Source organism: Betta splendens, chromosome 24 (assembly GCF_900634795.4).
Source record: "Betta splendens chromosome 24, fBetSpl5.4, whole genome shotgun sequence".
Lineage (NCBI taxonomy): Eukaryota > Metazoa > Chordata > Actinopteri > Anabantiformes > Osphronemidae > Betta > Betta splendens.
This window is the reverse complement of record NC_040901.2, coordinates 5,685,240-5,703,875: the sequence shown is the minus strand read 5'-3', so window position 1 is coordinate 5,703,875 and position 18,636 is coordinate 5,685,240. Positions and strand designations below refer to the sequence as shown.

The window sequence follows — 18,636 nt, the reverse complement described above, 5'->3', positions numbered from 1 at the left end:
ACTGTCTGTTCTGATTTTCCCCGTATCACGTCTCTCTCTCTCTCCCCTGCTCACTCTCTCCCTTTGCATCCTATAGCTCATTTAACACAGATCCTGTTTACTTTATATCACAGCTAGTCATTTTTCAAACCACGCCGCAGACTTTTACGCTTTTACATTTTTGAATTTGGGTTTTTTTCTTTCCTACCAGGGTCCTACTCATTCTTCGCAGCACAATATGCGGAAAAAAACCCTCTTGAAACTTGTGAGTTTCTAATCCATCACACTGAACGTCAGTGCTGCATTAATTGTGCCAAAGTTACATTAAAACTCTGAGGTAATGCAGTGCAAAGAATAAATAATCAGTTGATTAGCACTGAAGTGATCCAGATCCATTAATCGGCGTGTTGATCTACAGGACATTTATGGTCAGCATATTTATGATATAATAGATTCACTGAGAAAATACACAAATAGATAATAAAAAAATAATTGAAGGCTTTAAACGAGAATCTGATCCGGCAAACTTTTGCAGATTGGGCTTCACTCTGAGTGAAGGTGTCCAAATCATGCAGATCATCCTCTCTCTCTCTCTCTCTCTCTCTCTCTCTCTCTCTCTCCGCCTCTTTGCCTCCTTCTGTTTCCTCTTCAAGTTTCTGTCTTTTTAAGCACCATCTCCAACTTTTCCTGCACCCTCTGCCCATTCGCCGTGTCCGTGTCTTCATCGCTCTGATTAGGTGGGCAGGACATGATGGGTGTATTTGGGGCCCGCGAGGCCCGGCGACACCTGATCTGTCAGACGCGCTCGAGCAAAGACACCGCCTTCTAATGGGACACTGAGGTTTCGGAGACATGGAGGCGGAGGAGTGTCTGTGTGTAACGCTGGAGAGCGGCGGCAGCTGTGCCCGAGGACGGTATTAAGGAAAGGCAGTTGTACGAGCGCTATGTGCTTTTTCCTCGTTGATAAACGATGGGTTGGCACTTCGGACAATTTCCAGCCTTTACCAACAGGCGAGTCATTTTTCTCTCTGCTTCTTTCTGCTTTCGTGCCGTTTTTTTCCCCCACCTTCCATCTTTCTCTGTCAAACGCACACACAGACCTCCATATCCCCCCGCACCCCCCGCACTCATCCCACTCTCCCACTGCATTGCGAAGTCAGACAGCGCAGGCAGTCGGTCTGTGGCGGCGTGTTAGTGTCTAATTACCGGTGGTTCTGCTTCAACAGACGCCGCTTGGACGGTTGGAAGTCAGTTCGCCGTCTCCCAACAGGAGGCAGCAACAGCTGACCTTTAGAAAATGTAGCCCTGTGTGGCAAACCGATGCAACATCCAGACACGGCATCGCGCCGGCACCCGGGGAGGCATCGACAGAAGGTGGGAGGGTTAGTTGTTATATATAGATTTGTCCCGGCTGTTTGTGCGACTGCCCACACCCAAGGTGAAGGTGTACACATCAATACAAGGTACAACTGTTTCCACTGAGGGTCGTGGGGGGTGGGGGGGTGGGGGGGGTGCTGGAGCCTGTCCCAGCTATCGTTTGGCGAGAGGCAGGCTGAACCCATTCACATTAAGTGAGCGTTCAACCCAGCTACCTCATCTTCAGGCTGGGAGGATGGAGGAGGCGGGGGGAGAAAGGCCCCCCGCTGTGAGTTTGCTCTGTTTTAATATAAATAGTTTTAGCGTGGACGCCCGTCTCAGTGAGGTGTGATAAACATTATACCTGTTGAACGTCAATGCATCGCAATGCCCAAGAATCACCTCCCACCACAGCTCAGCACCGCTGAGAGCTGTATTCATGTGTCACACGTTTCCCACGGTGAATTTGGACTCGTTGCCAAAGCTGACTGCAACATGGCACCGCTTGCGCCGTAGCTTGATAAAATGAGGATTCAACTCTCTCATCTCACTGCCACCGCCATCCTCCACCCCTCGCCCCCCACAGCGCTGCCCTACATGGTTGCTATCAACACGGGGGCTTACTTTGGTAATGAAGTGGGGTCTCACTCTTCCATCTCCTGTCTAGTTTTGAAGAGCACGGAGCAATAATTGGTGTGCGACCTACAGCACCGGCAGCACTCATGTCCCCTGTCCTACGTGACATTCCCATCCAATTAAATCTGTGTCTACACACATACACACACAGCGAGACACTAAAAGAGCACACACTCCTATTATGGCTCCCCTAAGTTCTCTTCCAGATAGTGTGTCAAGGTGCCTTTTTGAGTTTACACAAGTGTTGTGAAGCATATCTGAGCAGTTTATCGACAGCAGGTGTGTGCGCTCTACAGCCTGAATGGAACTTGTATGCATACGCCAACAGACTGAGGAAGCAGCCTCGTGCCCTGAAAGAGTTCATTCATTGGGGATTATTGCAAAAGCGGCGAGTGGACAGATCTCCTTTCGCCTCCGTGGGATTATTTGAAGGTGACAGAGGTGGAAGGTCCACGTCCATCTGTGTTTGCATATGTTGCCATAGTGTGTGTGTGTGTGTGTGTGTGTGTGTGTGTGTGTGTGTGTGTGTGTGTGTGTGTGTGTGTGTGTGTGTGTGCATGGTGCGTACACGTACAGTATGTCTGTGTTATTAGCCTAAAATGTGCCGTAATCCATCAGAGTTAATGACTTGTGTATGCGTGTGTTCTCCTACAGTGATGGCAGCAGTGTGCGTGTGTGTGTCTGTGTGTGCATGTGTGTGTCTGTCTCTTGGCTGACCTTGAATTCAGTCTGTTAGTTGAACACAGTCTGAGGCCGCGCATACGGAGAGCAAGACTCCATCAGATCCCCAGATGTCATCATACACAATCTGTCAGATGTGTGTATTATAAGCAAATAACAAGCAAAACGACTCTGCCCTTGAGGAGAATGAGAGAGATTTGGGAATTCATGACTGAGGAAGTGAGTCAACGTGGGGTTGGAGACCGCTTAAGGGGTCCTAAGATAAATCTGACGGGTCACAGCCTGAATAAAGAGATAATGGAGAAGTTTGAATTCTCCCCCTTTATCTAATTGTGTCATACGTCAAGGTTTGGATGAATGGAGTTTGGTGTCGGCGGTCCAAGGTTTTAAACATGGCAGCAGTTAACCAAACGTTTACTCTGAGCATCCAGCACCTTCCTCCCGGCACATGGCGTCGCCAGGCATTGATTAGCAAACCCGGCGAGAGAGGGAGAACGCTGCCACCAGCAGCTGTCACAAGGAGGAGAAAGCAGCACGAGGAGCGGAGGCGAATGCAAACGAGTTCAAATTAGTTGTCACGGAGCCGCTGGTTTTGTTTTCACCTGCGAATTGAAACCAGGCTTTTGTTTATGAAACGAAAAGGTGCGTTTGCTCATTTGAAGACCTCTGTATGTTGAGCACCACTGTCAGATCGCACATTAGAACGACTCCAGCTCTGCTCTAATGCTGCACCTCTAATGCGCTGCAGGTGTTTACGCTCGACCCTCAATCTCTATACGTTCTCTCACTAGCATCGTTACCACGGCTACGATGGCGCCCGGGTGCATCTCAGCAAACGCGCGTTTACGCGTGGCTGCGGGATGAAAACGCGGCGGCTGTGGACGACCGAGCCGGGGGAAAAACCCAAGCGGAGGTGTGCGAGCGTGGGGGGAAAGAGCGACAGCGGTAATTTGAAGACGTCTGCGCGCGAGCGCCGGGTGGCCGACAGACAGCATGCTGACGGTTGAGGTGTGGGAACGGGCCTCTCAGCTTCTGTGATGTGCTCTGACACACAGATGGCAGCTGACACAACACAGACAGACTGTGGCTCCATCCGCTCTCACTCCTCCTCCTCCTCCTCGTCTCCAGGACGGACGCTCTGCAGCTCCGGCTTCATCCAGAGGAGCCGGCGCCGCGCGACCTCTCCCAGGTGCGAGCGAAGCATTTCGGGGAGGGGAGGGGGGGGGTTGCCGGCAAATATGCAAAGAAGCAGGAAGTCACAGTCGAGCGATTTCAAATGAATATCCACCGTCGCTATCAGCAGCTTCTCTTGTCGGAACAGCCCACATGCGAAGTTGAAATGCAAAGCTAAATTTGGTTTCAAATGAAAGCTCAGTGGGCAATTTTAGCTGCCTTTTTCGCTCGCTAGGACTCTATAGAGTCGTTTGTCATGCCGTTGAGCTTCTCCCCCCACCGAGCCGCTATATGTATGAACATTCTTGGCAAACATGACAAACGCTAATGTAAGCAAATGATGCCTATATTTGTGCGCAAATTGTTCGGAATGCCCTCCGGGCTGGAGCTGATTCACACAGTTGCCCCGTTTTCCTCGATCCAAATCACAGCCTCTCAGTTCATTACTTCTGACAGGAAACAGAGGGCTATGAGGGATTGATTCACTCCCATACACATGCTCCGGCTGTCTCCTCGTGCCTGTTCCGATGGCAGTTTGGAAACGAGATCAAACTGCTGGTGAAAATGGGGCTGCATGAGGACGTCTTTATGTATTCATGTATTCTGGTTTAATGAAACTCGACTCCAGATGCAAACTTTGGGTTAACGGCACAACAAAAGGGAAGCCGTTAGTGTCTCCGTGCACAGATTATTCAGCATGTCGAGGCCCGCGACTCGTCCGTTGAAATTAATAAAAGGAAGGAGAACATGAAGAAGCACTTTACAGCCACGACGATGTGAATACTGCTACTGTAACATGCTCATGGAGACACAACCTGCTGCTGCTTCCTGTACAGTAGCTGCTCAGGTGTGGCTTCGTCGTGCACCATCTTTGCTAGCGTAGCACCAGCAGGAAGCTGATTGGATCAGTCCCTCAGGACCCCCGGCTTCTGACCGGGTCCGTGTGTACTCTGCTTTGGTTGCAGACTCGATGAGACACATTTACTCACAGATGCGCACCTTTATCCAAAGGTGTGTGTGTGGGGGGGGTGAGGGGAGCCTCAGCTGGTGTGCAGGAGAGCGCGGTGACAACCGGAGGCGTTGCAGGGTGTGAATGTGTAAGTGAAGGGCATGGGCTGCAGCTCCATGGGATCTGGGGCATGGGGTCGTTTCTGCGGGGCATGAGCGCATCGCTTTAAAAGAAAAGGCAACTTACTGCACTCCAGCACACACGCTGGGCTTTCAAAGGCTATAGTGTTGTTGGTGTAGATGTAACATCTCAGGCTGATGCAGATGTGGCCGGGGAACCTGCTGCATTGTTAAACAGCTGTCTGCGTGGTGGCCACTGCAGCCTAATGTACTCTTCTGCCTCTTAATGGATCTTTTTGTCAGCTCCGAGGGCTCTTTCTTTTTTCCTCTAGTGACTGAGGCTGTTTCTCTTCGCTCCTTGTAACGCCCCCCTCTCGTTTCTCACTCGGTATATGGTGCAGTTAGTTTCTCAGGGGAAGCCGTACGTGCAAGTATCTCCCAAAACCACCAGCGCATCTATTATAGTCTATCACACGTGCAAGTATGATGTAAGTGAATCACCTACAGCAGATTGCACCACTTGCATGTATTATTAAGGCAGATGTGTAGGTCCTGGTCCATATCGACTGGTCAACACCTTAAAGTTGTTACCTGGGAGTTCAAACTCTGCAGCCGTGGGCTGGTCCGGGCTTTATGCATCACATTATATCATACTGATTCATGCATTTAATATTTAGTCCTGTGCCCTAACATCCTCATGCTGCTCCGCTGTGGCTGCCTTTATAAATAGGGAGGACTGGGGCGATGGAGCCTAGAACTGCTGTCTGACTGATCCCAACATGCTGTAAGCACAGTCTCACATACTGTACTATACTATGACGTCTGTATTATACTGTATTATGTGACCAAAAACACATCTGAGGATACTGTGGATGTGTGATACCACCCAGCAACTCCAGTGAAAGGCTCAATATGAGCTGACATTAACGTTAATGGTCCGTGACTGTGATGTACAGTGTGCGTCAAGGTTTATCCTGTCACATGGACGGCTGCATGTTGGTTTCTAGCATCATATATAGCAGATACATGCTGCAAAACCCCTGCAGATTGCCAGTGAATGTGCCGTATGTGTGCGTGTGCCACTCAGACGCTGCTGAGTGAAGCCTTCGCGCGTCCGCCGTGCTGTTGAGCGCAGCCCGGCGTATTAAGGTCGGCTGCCGCGTTTTATTCGCCCCCTCCGGAGCAGGTGGGGAGAGGGCCGGTCCCGGCGCGGACGTAAACAAACATGACAGGCGCCGCCGCGTTCCCGTGGCAACCGTCCAGCCTTACCTGCCGAACACCTGCTTGATGCGTCGCCGTCGGTCACTGAGCGCTGGTGATGTCTCCCTTTTTCCTCTATGCAGATCTCGCATTCAGAGGCAAATCTAGCTGCAACGTCTGGCCTCCTTCTTTCATTCACTCCCCTGTCTTCTCGCGCTATCTGTCTCTCCCCTACATAAAAGAACACAATCCCGCATTGTTTGGTCTGTTGTAGCCCCCGCAGCAGCATTTTGGAGATGATTGTCCCTGCGTGATGAAGGAAGCCCCGTCAGGAGCTGCAGCCGATTACATGGCTTCACGCCGTGATCAGTCTTTGTGTATAAACACTTTTTAAAAAATAGCAATCGATGCAGCGCAACATGTTGATGGATCAACTTCTACAGTGTCTTAGTGATAATGGAAATCTGTGTCTGGCTTCTCTGCCTGACGAGGAGCTTGAGACATAAAGATACCGTTGTTGTTTCTGTAATGAACACGGCGCTATTATTTTCTCTTTCCCATTTCTTTGTCTCTCTCCGTCCTTCATCCCCGCTGCCTTGGAGATATAATCAAACCGTGTACACCCACTCCCCGAATCTTTTTAGTGTCAGTCCGACTGTCACGGTCTGCATTAAATGCTGGATGGTGAGTCGCACGTGTGATGAATTCAATCAGGCTCGTGACCTCTGGGACTGGAACACTGAGCCGCTTGTGATCGGCCCGTGTTCCTCTTCATCAGAACCCCTGACCCCTGACTGTGTCGTGTCCACACTAATGCGCTTTCCTGCTCTGCTTCCCACTAACGGAGGCGTCTGACACAGCCACTGTACAAGTGCCCTGATTATTCAACATGAGATATTTCTGTTTTTCGTTCTTTCTCTCTCTATCCGTCAGCGAGCTTCAGGGATGAAGTCGATTAGGACTTCTCTCCCTTTTCTCTTGGCTGATGGTGACCAGCTGTTTGCACTGGTCCCATAATCAGCCTCACTCGGCGCTGCCTGACCCATAACTTTGCGAACCTCCTCCGTGGGGGTTCGAGGGGTAATTACATCTGCCAGAGAATGAGACGCGTGTTGGTTCTCTATCTCACCAGGGCTCAGTCACTCAACCTGATACCTGTGTGTGTCTGTTTAAATGGTGCTAATTATCACTGAGTGTTTGGAGTCCACGTTTCCCTTTAACCGTTGTGGCCAAGGTCATTATGAAGCTCCTCTGCTGGATTCAACCAGTGCTTCCAGGCGTCGGCTTCACTTACAGCCTAATTTCATGACATAGAATCTTGCATCTTAAAGGAAACGCACCTGTATGTTTTTGTCGGATACAAAGCAAAAGAGCCAGACACCTGTTGGGTCCCTAAAACTAGGCTGAGCGCTAATGAAGGCCATCGACCCCAGTGGAAACGCGCTCCTTTAAGCGGCGCTGTGGGAGTTTCTCCCGCGTTCCTCCGGCGTTTGAAGTGTGGGCACGGTCGTCCTGGGGGACGGCGGCGCCGCGTCTTCATGTAAAGGTGTTTTTCTTCTACAACAAAGGGGCTTGATTAAGAAAGGCTCGCTTTAGTCTGAATGGATGTGTGTTTTAATCACCGATCCTGGATCAGCTTGGAGCTCTTTAATGAGGCCTACTCCAGCTGGAAGGCTGTCGGCGCGGCTGCTTTGATCAGCAGCCCGTGGACAGGGGATTACACCGCTAACACACCGCGCTAATGGAGCCACAGGGCAAAACACACACACACACACATGTCTAAACACACGTATGCAAATCGAGGAAATATACATATAAACACACACACACACATGCAAACGCATCTTCTGACAAGGGCACAATCCCCTAAGCCGCTGTCTTGTTCTCATGAAAGCTATTGTGTCGGGCCCTTTCATCGGCCGCGGCTGTTTGGGGCGGTTTGGGTCGGCTGAGTCTTAGGCCCCGCGTTGAAGTCCCTGCCAAAGAGAGCTCACGGAGAAAGGTCCAAAGCTCCGCACTGACACGCAGCCCAACTCTAGAGACTAATGGCTTGTAGCTCCCAACATATGTTGCTTTGTGTAATTGCTTTAATTGCTGTCATTGTACGTAATGGTTGGTCTTTTTCATCTTCCCCGGTGGTGTAGGCATTCTGCTAATTATATCTGTCAGCCCTGCAGCCAAAGTGAGCATTTCACTGTGAATTCAGAGCAGTGGGAATTTTGTTGGTGTGTGCGGGTACAAGCGCTGGACAGAATGTTGGAACAGTTGATGAACCTTTACAGGTTCGACTTTATTCTTGACTTCCTCCTCGACTTTGGTTTTTAAACAGTAAAGACTGTAAACGACCCCTTTTTTTCCTCTTTAGATACGACACCATCACCAACCAGTGGGAGACGGTGTCCCCTCTGCCCAAGCCGGTCCACTCTGCAGCGGCCACGGTGTGTGGAGGGAAGATCTACGTGTTCGGAGGCGTGAACGAGGCCGGGCGCTCCGCAGGGGTCCTCCAGTCCTACTTACCGCAGAGCAACACCTGGAGTTTCATTGAGTCGCCCATGATAGGTGAGACAGGGGCCAGAGTGGGGCCGCGCCGCGTTCACGGGGGCCGTGTCGCCGTATTTACCGTTTTGCAGTAGAAGCGCTCGCTGTGTAAACGATTCTACATCCAGACTTCATGAATTGAACGTGAACATTTGTGTTTTATTAGCATTACAGCAGCAAACGTGAAATATGAGTACGGTGACGTCCTGATAATAACTCGCACGCATGCAATTCTTTAATCTTTAACTGCTGTCTCATTAGAGAACCACAAAGGATCTTCCATTATGATTGCCCGGTTGCCTAGCAACACAGTTCTCACGGTTCCACGACTCCTGTCATGCGGCCGACTCCGGTTGGGAGCGTCGGGCCTGAGTCGCATTCTGAAGGCAACATATTGGCAGACGTTGGACGAGCCTCCGCGGCGGCTTCACGCTCCATTTGCTCCTCACATACATTAAGAGACCGTCCCCTTTGTTTGATGTGCTGCTCAATTTCATGCGCGGGCAGAAGATGGGAAACCTTCCACCAAAGTGTTGTCTTTTGTTCAGCATCGCGGTTTATTTGTGTGAAAATGTTGTCCCACACTCGTGGCGGCAGCCGTGTGACCTTTTCCATTCCTGCTGCTCGCTCCTTATCATTGCTTGGTATTTTCCATTATTCCTTATAATGAGAAGACCATACCTGAAATGAAAGGTGGGTCCAAGCGCGGCTCCTGACATTTTATTGGCCAAACGCTCCCCCCAGTTATTCGCCGCGCAGACCTGCGGCCGCATTCCAGACGCGGCCGCCGGGGACTCGCGAAGGACGCGGCGCCCGGAGAAACGCTTTACCCAAGCTGCTCCGGGGCGAACCGCCCTAACCAGGACTTACACCACAGCTGGGTTCCCATCGCAGATCGGATCCACAATATATTCTTGAAGGATGGTTAAACATTTTACACATAAACCCATATGTGGCATTTAAATCCAATCCACCAAATGAGACGAGGGGAAATAGCTTGTATGGAGGCAGACTGTCGTTTTTACACTGATGTTTTAATATTTTAGTGGTGTTAAAACTTTTACAAGTGCTGGACTGCGCTAAAATAGCTGTTGTCCCACTCTTTAAATGTTTATACTAAACTAAGATAACCAGCTTTCAGAGAGACATGAGCCTGGGTTGGATGGGGTCATATAATGTCTGTGTGAACTGATCCTTTAAATCTGCAACAGGAAGTATATGTTCTAGTTGAGACGCATTGGTGGCGCATGATGTTGTTCTCTGGAAAGCCGTCCCAACGCTGCTTTGGAGAGTCATCATCTCAAATAGTGGCGTTGCGTCGCTGGAGGCGGCACTCAGAGACAAACAGGCTCAGAAACGTATTTGAATTGAAATGTTTCCTGACGAGGAGTTGTTCTCGTGTTATTAAAGCGCGGAGGCACTTTTCTTCAGCACCGTTGCCCAGAAACTTGCGCTCTGTTATTAGAGCCTTTTCAGAGTGCGACTACTGCAACGATGATTATGTAACGCGGGTGTTTGGGGCAGGAGCCGAATGGCACTAAAGGGTCCCGCAGAGGAGAAACCAGACGAAAGGATGTGGTGAAACACGCGTACGTGCGCCCCCCAGGTCACAGGTACATGAATTATGTAAGTGCGTGTGTGTGTGTCCTGACAGATGCAGACAGACACGCCATCATCTGTCAGGGCGTAGATGAGCCTGTGTCTGACAGCCAACGAGCCAGGAGATAATGGAAGGGTTTAGTGCTTCCTGTGAAATTGGGCCGGCGATGATTTGAGCGAGCCGTTGGGGAGCGTTTCCCCATCAACCCTCTGCCTCCCTCCATCGCGCCCCCTCTTTAATCTGTCTTTACATCTCTGCCTCCCCCCCCCCACCACCATCACCTTATCGACTGACACAAACGCGGCCGTGTGCGTTTCCCGCCAGCGCGTGCGGTACCTGCGCGGGCGCTGCTGCAGCGAGAGCCGTCTCCCGTGCGGACTGCAAATGGGTTTCACAAACACTTATCAGGACCGACTTCCTATCTCTTGCAGAGTGAAAAATAATATTACTCGTGCCAAAAATAGCCCCTTTCAACAAGTCCGCTGAGATGTGCCGCGTCTCTGCAGCTTTGTTCAGCCAAATTGTACTTTGTCTATTTATCCGTGTGACTGAGCAGCGAGGTTTATGTAGTGAAACACAGAAGAGTAGAGGACAGCAAATTACAAAAAGTGCAGAGATTTGGAGATGACATCATGTGATCTTATGGAAAAAATCCAGGAATCTCTTAAATATATTATTTATTTTTGTACAGACCCAGTAATTTGAGAGAAACTGGCGTTTAGTCATTAATGTGAAAGCTTCCATTAAAGGTGTGCACATGAAAAAAACACACACTGCTGAAGTTAAGTCCCATTAATTATCCAAGACTATGAATGATTAACTCATTATCATAGAGAAAATATTCCTCCGCCGACTCCATTTATTTGAGGTTTGTTAGTAGAAACATGTTGTGTGGAAGTTGATTCATGGCGTCTGGGCTTCGTTCTTCGCAGCTGGAAACATTTCAGTACTCGTCCAGGTAGCATCATCGGTCTGAGGAGCGTCGCCTGGAGACCACAAATAGATCCTGGCAGCATGATAGATGTAGGACAGGTCACGTCTGAGGCCGCCACCTCTGCTGAGGTGTGTGTGTGTGTGTGTGTGTGTGTGTGTGTGTGTGTGTGTGTGTGTGTGTGTGTGTGTGTGTGTGTGTGTGTGTGTGTGTGTGTGTGTGTGTGTGTGTGTGTGTGTGTGTGTGTGTGTGTGTGTGTGTGTAACCTGTGTCCTCCAACGTGTCACGCTGCCCTTCCCACCTTCCCCAGAAAGATCACGGCCACTTCACGTCCAGCAGGACACGCTTAACTAGAGGTTTGACTTCCACCTCCACACTCTCCTCTAGAAGCCTCCTCACTGCAGAGGTGACGGAGGACACAGTTGTGCTCTCCAGGCTGATGAAGCCACTTAGTGGTGAAACAGTCCCACACAAAGTAACTTGTGTTTCATTTATTGAAAACTTGTTGTAAGTTGCTAATAAATAAACAAAATACCCGCTGCCCTTTAGTCTGTATGAGGAAAAAAAAATCACTAAGTAGTTGGAAAACTATGAAAGTTGGAAAATAAAGTGTTGCATGAATTCGGCTTCTTTGTTTCAAGTTTTTAAATCTTCACATGCGAGACACAGGAGACGTTCTGTAAAATCATTTATCATTATTCAGGCTTGTGATTGTTATCTCAGTGGAACGCATTTGATTAAAATTACATGCTAAACTGTGGCTTGTTTGGAGGAGTGCTGCGTCTTAAGGGAGGGATGAACTGACATGAAACCAGTCTCCTCCTTCAGAATGAGCTGCTTTGACGTCAGCAAATAAACAGCTTTTATGCAGCGCAATCAACAGGTCAACAAGTCCCAATGAAACGGGAACACAGCCGGGAAAGAAGGCCGTGGTGGGAAAAACACACACACACACACACACACACACACACCAGCGTTCACACCATCAACCGCTGCCCTGCCCAACGTGTCCTAACGGGAAATTGGCCGCGGAACAATTACTGGTGAAATGACATAGCAGGCAAAGAGCTACCATGATGGAAAGTTGAGCACCGGAGAGGTGGGGAACCCGTTGCCATGGTTACCTGATTGGACACGTAATGCATCCCCACCCGTTCTCATCACACCGCTGCCTTTCCTCTATTTTGGCTCGTCGTTCCAAAGGCGTCTCTTCCTCCCTCTCCTCGTGCGAGCGGTGGATAAAATGCTTCGCCGCTTCAATCACCCTGTCGCGGTCCCGTCCCGTGCGCCTTTGTTCCGTTGCTCGCGCTCCCACGCGCTCTCTGGTGGGACGCGCCTCCATCGGGCCTCCTTGCCGGCAGTTCTCGGCCTTATCTGGACCTGCCCACTAGGCAGTATTGGCTTTAATGAGTGACGCGTGCTATATTTGCGCAGGCGCTATCGCCGCTAAGGCGACGCGGGAGGCAGATAAGAACGGGATGCGCAGGTGTTTGTGGAGGCGCACGCTGTAAATTCCACCCCAGCAGCCTGTTTGTGTGCGCAGGCCGTGCTTGACCTCAGCCTGAGGGGTCTCGGAGTCGGTGACGAGGCTGTTTTATCGGGGTGCGAGCGGCTCGTGTTGCCCCGCAGGCGTAGCTGCGCTTCTATCACGGCTGCCGTGTTCAGACCTTGTCTCGCTGACCCCCCCCTCCCTTTGTATTTATTTTTTATGTAGAGCGCGGTCAGATGCGGAGTCTTGACTGAGCTTACAGGCTTCAGAGCTGCAACCAGACGGAATCCACAGCGAAAAGTCAAGGGGAGTGAAGTTGGCCTGAGAATTAGAACAGCTGGAGCTGACAGAGACAATGCGATGGGGTTCGGTGTTGGTGTCTGCGCAGAAAATGAGATTTACCTGCCTTCTTCAGAAGCAGTGATGAGAGCGTCCTGCTCCTCTGCCTCCAGGGCGGAGCAGGCGTTGTTCAGGCCTCAGTTTTGCCGCGAAGCTGCCAACTTTCTCTGAGCTTTGTTTACAGCCGAGGGTCGACGCGTTGCGGCTTTAATTCTCCCGAGTGAAGTCAGATTTCACAGCCACTTCCCCAGTCATACGTTCCAGAAATAGTCAAACTACTGTTGTCACCGCCGTCGGAGCCTCCAACACAGTTCCAGTTAGAAGCGAGACAAAGGTCACATTAGTGAATTGGGTGATGTGGTTCTGAGCGACCCTCACTGTGTTGGCATTGATTACAGATGCATTCGGAGGTCGGCGTAGTTTAGTTTGTGGTAAAAAAAAAAAGTCTCACGTTTTTATCATTTTTTTGACTGCATACTGTACTTTGACACTTTTTTTTACTATATACCATATTATGAGACTTTTTTTACATGCCTTATATACGGTTAAATATGCCATAGTATAGTGTGTGATAAAAGTAAAGGTTATAGTGTGTAGTGAAAAATCAGTAATTTTCAAAACAAGATCAGTCATAGTATAGAATTCAATTTAATTCAATTTTATTTATAAAGCACCCAACAAATCCCACATGCCTCGTCACAGAAGAGGGCTCATATGCCGCGAAGCGCTTGCAAAGAGCATGTCTTGAGTTCTACCCATATACAAATATATGACTAGGTACTGTTACATAATGGTAGTGTAGTTTAACTGTAGTTATAATTACACAGCAACAGTGGAGAGGAAAAACTCCCCCTCTGACGAGGAAGGAACCTCCAGCAGAACCAGGCTGGATGCATCTGCCTCGACCCGATGGGGGGAGAGACGGAACAGAACCGAACAATAACAACAAACAACAACGGGGCTCAGGCAGGAGTAGTTGGATCTGCACCGGCCCATCGGAGACACAAACAGTGTCTGACGAAGTCAGTTAAACGTGGACCAATGATGGCAGGTTGGACAGAAAAAATAGATGGAAATAAAGGATCTCTGTGTGAAGTAAGTCCTTCAGCAGCAAAGCGGTGTGTGGTGAAAGAAGTCCGACTGAGTCCGTGGCCTCGAGTGCTGCTTGTTAGAAAACATTACGCGTCCAGTGTAAGAGCTGAGCGTGTAATACGGAGCCGCCCCGAGGAGCCGCACGAGCACCTCTGGCCTCCAGAGGTGACCCGTTAATTAAAGCTCCTAGCAACCGCGGGCAGAGGGAGAGCGTGGAGGAGGCCGGAATCCGCCAGCGACGCTTTTAGCGCCTCCACCGCCATCATTAGGGCGTCCGGTGAGGAGCCGCGCCCACTGTGGCCGTAAACAGCGCGGGCGGCGGCTCGTGCCGCGCGGCGCCGCTGCATTATTCATGCCGCTTGTAAATTGGCCAGCTGCAGCGGCGCCGCGCGGCACGAGCCGCCGCTCCGTCCGCGTTCCCCCTCATCGTCTATAATTCCACAACAGTGCTGTGTCAGTGCCTCTGTCTCCTCATGCGCTCAACAGTCGATCAGATTGAATTATACGCTGTGCACAGTATGTGGCGTCCCACCTGCGGTGATTCTGCTTTTATTTTTTCCTTGTGAATATATGGAAGTGCCACAGGGTGTAATGCAATTGTGAATTATTGGAACTTAGGTAACTTCTTTATATTGCCACCAAGCCCAAATATATTTTGGAGCAGAACCCAATAGAGCGGCAGTGATTTATGGACTCTTGCTTTGCTCCGCTTTCCCATCCGTTCCCCACTTTTCGCCTTCCAAAGCGATCCGGAGGACGGCGCATCTGTAAAGTGATAACGAGAACGTTGATGGTGATTTCTGCATGCGGCTCGGGGACCGCGGAAAATGAAGCGGGGTGGGGGAGGAGGCGAATTGATGCCGCTCTGCCGGATGAGAATGTGGGCCATGTTTTCTCCCCGTCCTTCCTCACGTGTCCGTCTCTCACACCCTCAGACAACAAATACGCCCCCGCGGTGACTCTGAACGGCTTCATATTCATCCTGGGAGGAGCCTACGCTCGCGCCACCACCATCTACGACCCAGACAAAGGCAACATCAAGGCCGGTCCCAACATGAATCACTCTCGGCAGTTCTGCAGGTAAGAGATTATTAATGTACAGCTTTGAAAAGTATTCACTGCATTTGTACGTTTATTTTCAGCCACACATGTAAATATATTTCCCATCTATCTAAAAGTGAAACATATTAAAAAGCCATTAATAAAGTCAAATTAGCAAAACTATTCAAATCCCATTTGTGACTTTGTAGAAAATGAGATTTTGTAGAACTTTGAAAGAGTTTAAATACTTTTAAATGACATTTCTAATAATATTGTTAGTTGGAACATTTAGATCAAGATGAATTAGCGATACAGACAATGTGAGAGGGTGTGAATGTGTTCCCAAGCAGAAGCTACAGTCAGCGTGCAGAGCGCTTAAGCTGCAGGTATCGCATGCAAAGCGAAGGATAAATAATTCAAGGCCGAGCTTATTAGCGGAGCGTCTGCCTTTGTGTCACCACGCAGGTAAACGGCTGCACAGGGAAAACGCATTCAGGCCAGCGACAGTAATTAAAACTTGAACAAAGCCAGCTGTGGGCTGACGCCGCGCATTGCGTGGCTGCCCAAACTTCTTCCTTGTTAACGAAACAACAGAACTTTCTCATTCACAGGCTTGATTCTCATTTTCCGATGCGCTCGAGCGCCGCCGTCGTTTGTCACGCAGAGATAAACATGCAAATCACAGAGACGCCGCTTGATTTAATCAACTTTGTCGCAGCATCGCGGTTGAAGGCGCAAAGCCGCGCTGCACCTTTAAACGCTGTATGACTTAGACAGACACCGAGGCGGCGAGGTGAATTAAAAGCAACAACGGCGGCCTCGTGTTTTAATATCTCAGTCAGTCCGAGCCGCTGAGGTACACAGAGTCCTGCATAATGAACTCCGAGCCTCCGAAAGGCAGACGCGTGCACAAAGCACGTTTGGGAAGCAATTACAGACAGTGATCTTATGCGCAGAGGCTACTGTATCACATAAATCATGTTGTCAGAGTTATTGATAAGCAGCAGCAGCACACGCCAGCCAGCTGTTCTGCTACATTTAACTAAGTCTAACGCCAGCGCGGAAGGGGCACAACAAACGGGCCGGGCTGCCAGAGGAGAACCGGCGCCGCCCTGTCCGCTCTGCTCGCTCCTAGCAGGTCGTGGAGCAGCAGAGCAGGTTCCCGGCCCAGTGACGGCCCGCCCCTGTTTATCAGCCTCTCTCTCTCTCTCTCTCCATTTGGATCAGCTGTGCTTTTTCTCTGAGTAGATTTGGGCTTTATGTAATAATCTTTTTTCCAGTCCCAACAGCGTTGTGAATTTATGCAATAGGACTCTGTGTTGCTCACAGTGTGTGTGTGTGTACCTTATGTAAATGTAGATCGCTCCAAACCCCAATAGGAGTAACAAAGCCCTAATCAGCTTACAGCCCAAGTTTTAATCCTCTCTGCACACAAACTCCTGTTTCCGTTACTCGTATCAAATGAGCGCGTTTGTACAGATATTTGCTTTTTCATTAGCTTTCTCTTTTGCCCTCGAGAGGGAACGTAATACATGTACCCCCCCCCCTCCCCTTATGAAGTAGTCTTGATGGGCATGTGGAGCAGGTGGGAGTGATGCTAAATCTGTAGAGTTAATGAGAGCGAGTCGGTGCGATCGGTTCACACTCCCAAAGACTAAAGTCGATTTAAAGAAACACTCGCTCGGCCTTAGTCGTGTCCTTCCACAGAGCTTTAATGACGGGAGTCGGTCCATAACAAGACTGTTTTTCCCCCCATCAAGCAGCTGCAATCTGATTTCACGCTGAACGTAATGAAAGTAGTTTTCCTCTCCACAACAGGGCCCGAAAATGAGCCGACACCTTGCTGTGGTAACAGCATCAGCGGAATATGTTTGCCTTAGCACAAGACTGCAGCTTTCACACACACACACAAGTGGGAAAGTTGAACAAGTTAGGAGAGCAAGATGTAAATATTGCGGCTGAAATCGGAGAAAATGAAGTAACAACGCAGCAACAGGGCTGAATGTGCCTCTTTGTGTCCATGCAGCGCCGTGATCCTGGACGGGAAGATCTACGCCACCGGCGGCATCGTGAGCAGCGAGGGCCCGGCTCTGGGCAACATGGAGACCTTCGACCCCTGCACCAACGCCTGGACCCTGCTGCAGTCGCTGCCCTGTCCGCTCTTCAGACACGGCTGCGTCGTCATCAAGAAGTACATCCAAAGCGGCTGAGGGCGGCGCCGGCCCGTTCGCGCTGGGTCGAGGCCGAACGCCAGCTGAGCTCCGGTCGTTGGAGGTGCGATGGCAGCTTGGGGTCAGTCGGGACCTCTGGACTAGACGCCGGCATTCACCCCCCTCCCCCGTTACTCATCCCTGTGCAGAATGTACTCACTCAGCTACTCGGCCGCGTCAGGTGGCGCAGCCTAACCTCCCGTTCTGTATGTGTCATGGTAGTAGTTCACCCTCTCGTCCAAAAGGCACAGGGACACTTAGTAAGCTTTCCTTGGATTTTAATGAATTCAGTTTTTTCAGTAATCCCACCATCTCAGTTTCCTTATCATGCTGCGACCGTAGCGATGAGCCACTGCAGGTCCAGCTTTTGTTGTTTGTAAGCAGGTTCGACAGGTGTAGGCTGCACGGTCCTCCGTTGGGGAACAGAAGCGCTCCCTCTGTGACAGTGCAGACAGGAGGAAGGAGATGCAAAGGAAGCCAGCTGTTTTCCTCCTCACTGGTGGATTCCAGGAGTCTTTCCCTCTCTCCGCTCCATCGAGAAGTGAAGTTGAATATGAGGCAGTTTGAAAATCAGGTTTTGAACTCTGTGTTACCCGCTTCTTTTAATTGCTTGCTAAACACAGGTAAACCTTAAAATCTGGGTCAGGAAAAAAAATCTTTATTCTTCTCTGTTGTGCAATTCAAACCTGACTGATATCATCTGGAGGGTGAGTGGCCTGTTTTTCTCCTTTGATTTATACTCTCTTGCTCTCTGGGACACAAAGCGGTACATCAAGAGAGAGAGGGGAATTCTTCCTATCTGCTGACGACTGATCGGAGGCTCAAGGTGGGACAGTTCCTCCGGATAAAAGCACAATAATCACCTGTGACTGTTACCGTCGACGTTTTCTCGGCCATCAGTTCCTCCATGTCTTTGTTTTATACGCTTTGTTTCATCGCAACCCACAAATGACACTGGGTTGATATTCTGTAAATACAGGAAGGAAATATGTATATTTTAAAACCTGAAGGCAATTCTGTATAAATGTTTTTAGAAAACAAACACCTCATAGGTTGGACCCAAATGGTAACTCTGTAAATCTGTACCCAAAAAGGAGAAATTAACAATTGTTATTACTGAAACCTAATACATATACCATTATGTGAACACAATGTGATGACTTTTTTTGTTACTGCGTAGGAGAATGTTCGACTTGAATCAGGTAAGTGGGATTTTCAAATTTATTTAATGTAAAACTCAGGTGAAAAAAAACATTTTAGCCTTTAAAAAAATGGTGTGATTTCTGAGGGAGATGCAGTTAAT

General features: G+C 49.6%; 1 protein-coding gene across 13 annotated transcripts in view; it reads left to right on the top strand.

Annotated features, from left to right (window-relative positions):
- LOC114849192 (kelch-like protein 29) overlaps positions 1-18,485 on the top strand; it is a 149,738-nt gene extending 131,253 nt beyond the window's left edge. For 11 of the 13 annotated variants that reach the window (XM_029140349.3, XM_029140350.3, XM_029140351.3 and 8 more), the window contains 3 exons: positions 8,459-8,652; positions 15,018-15,162; positions 17,150-18,485. In XM_029140349.3, coding sequence (XP_028996182.1) covers positions 8,459-8,652; positions 15,018-15,162; positions 17,150-17,333 — 523 coding nt within the window. In that variant the 3' untranslated portion in view covers positions 17,334-18,485. Of the gene's footprint in view, positions 1-8,458; positions 8,653-11,163; positions 11,784-15,017; positions 15,163-17,149 lie in introns of those variants that run through there. The other 2 variants (XR_003784579.3, XM_055506430.1) reach the window with 2 other exon arrangements.
- The last annotated feature ends 151 nt before the right edge of the window (positions 18,486-18,636 follow it).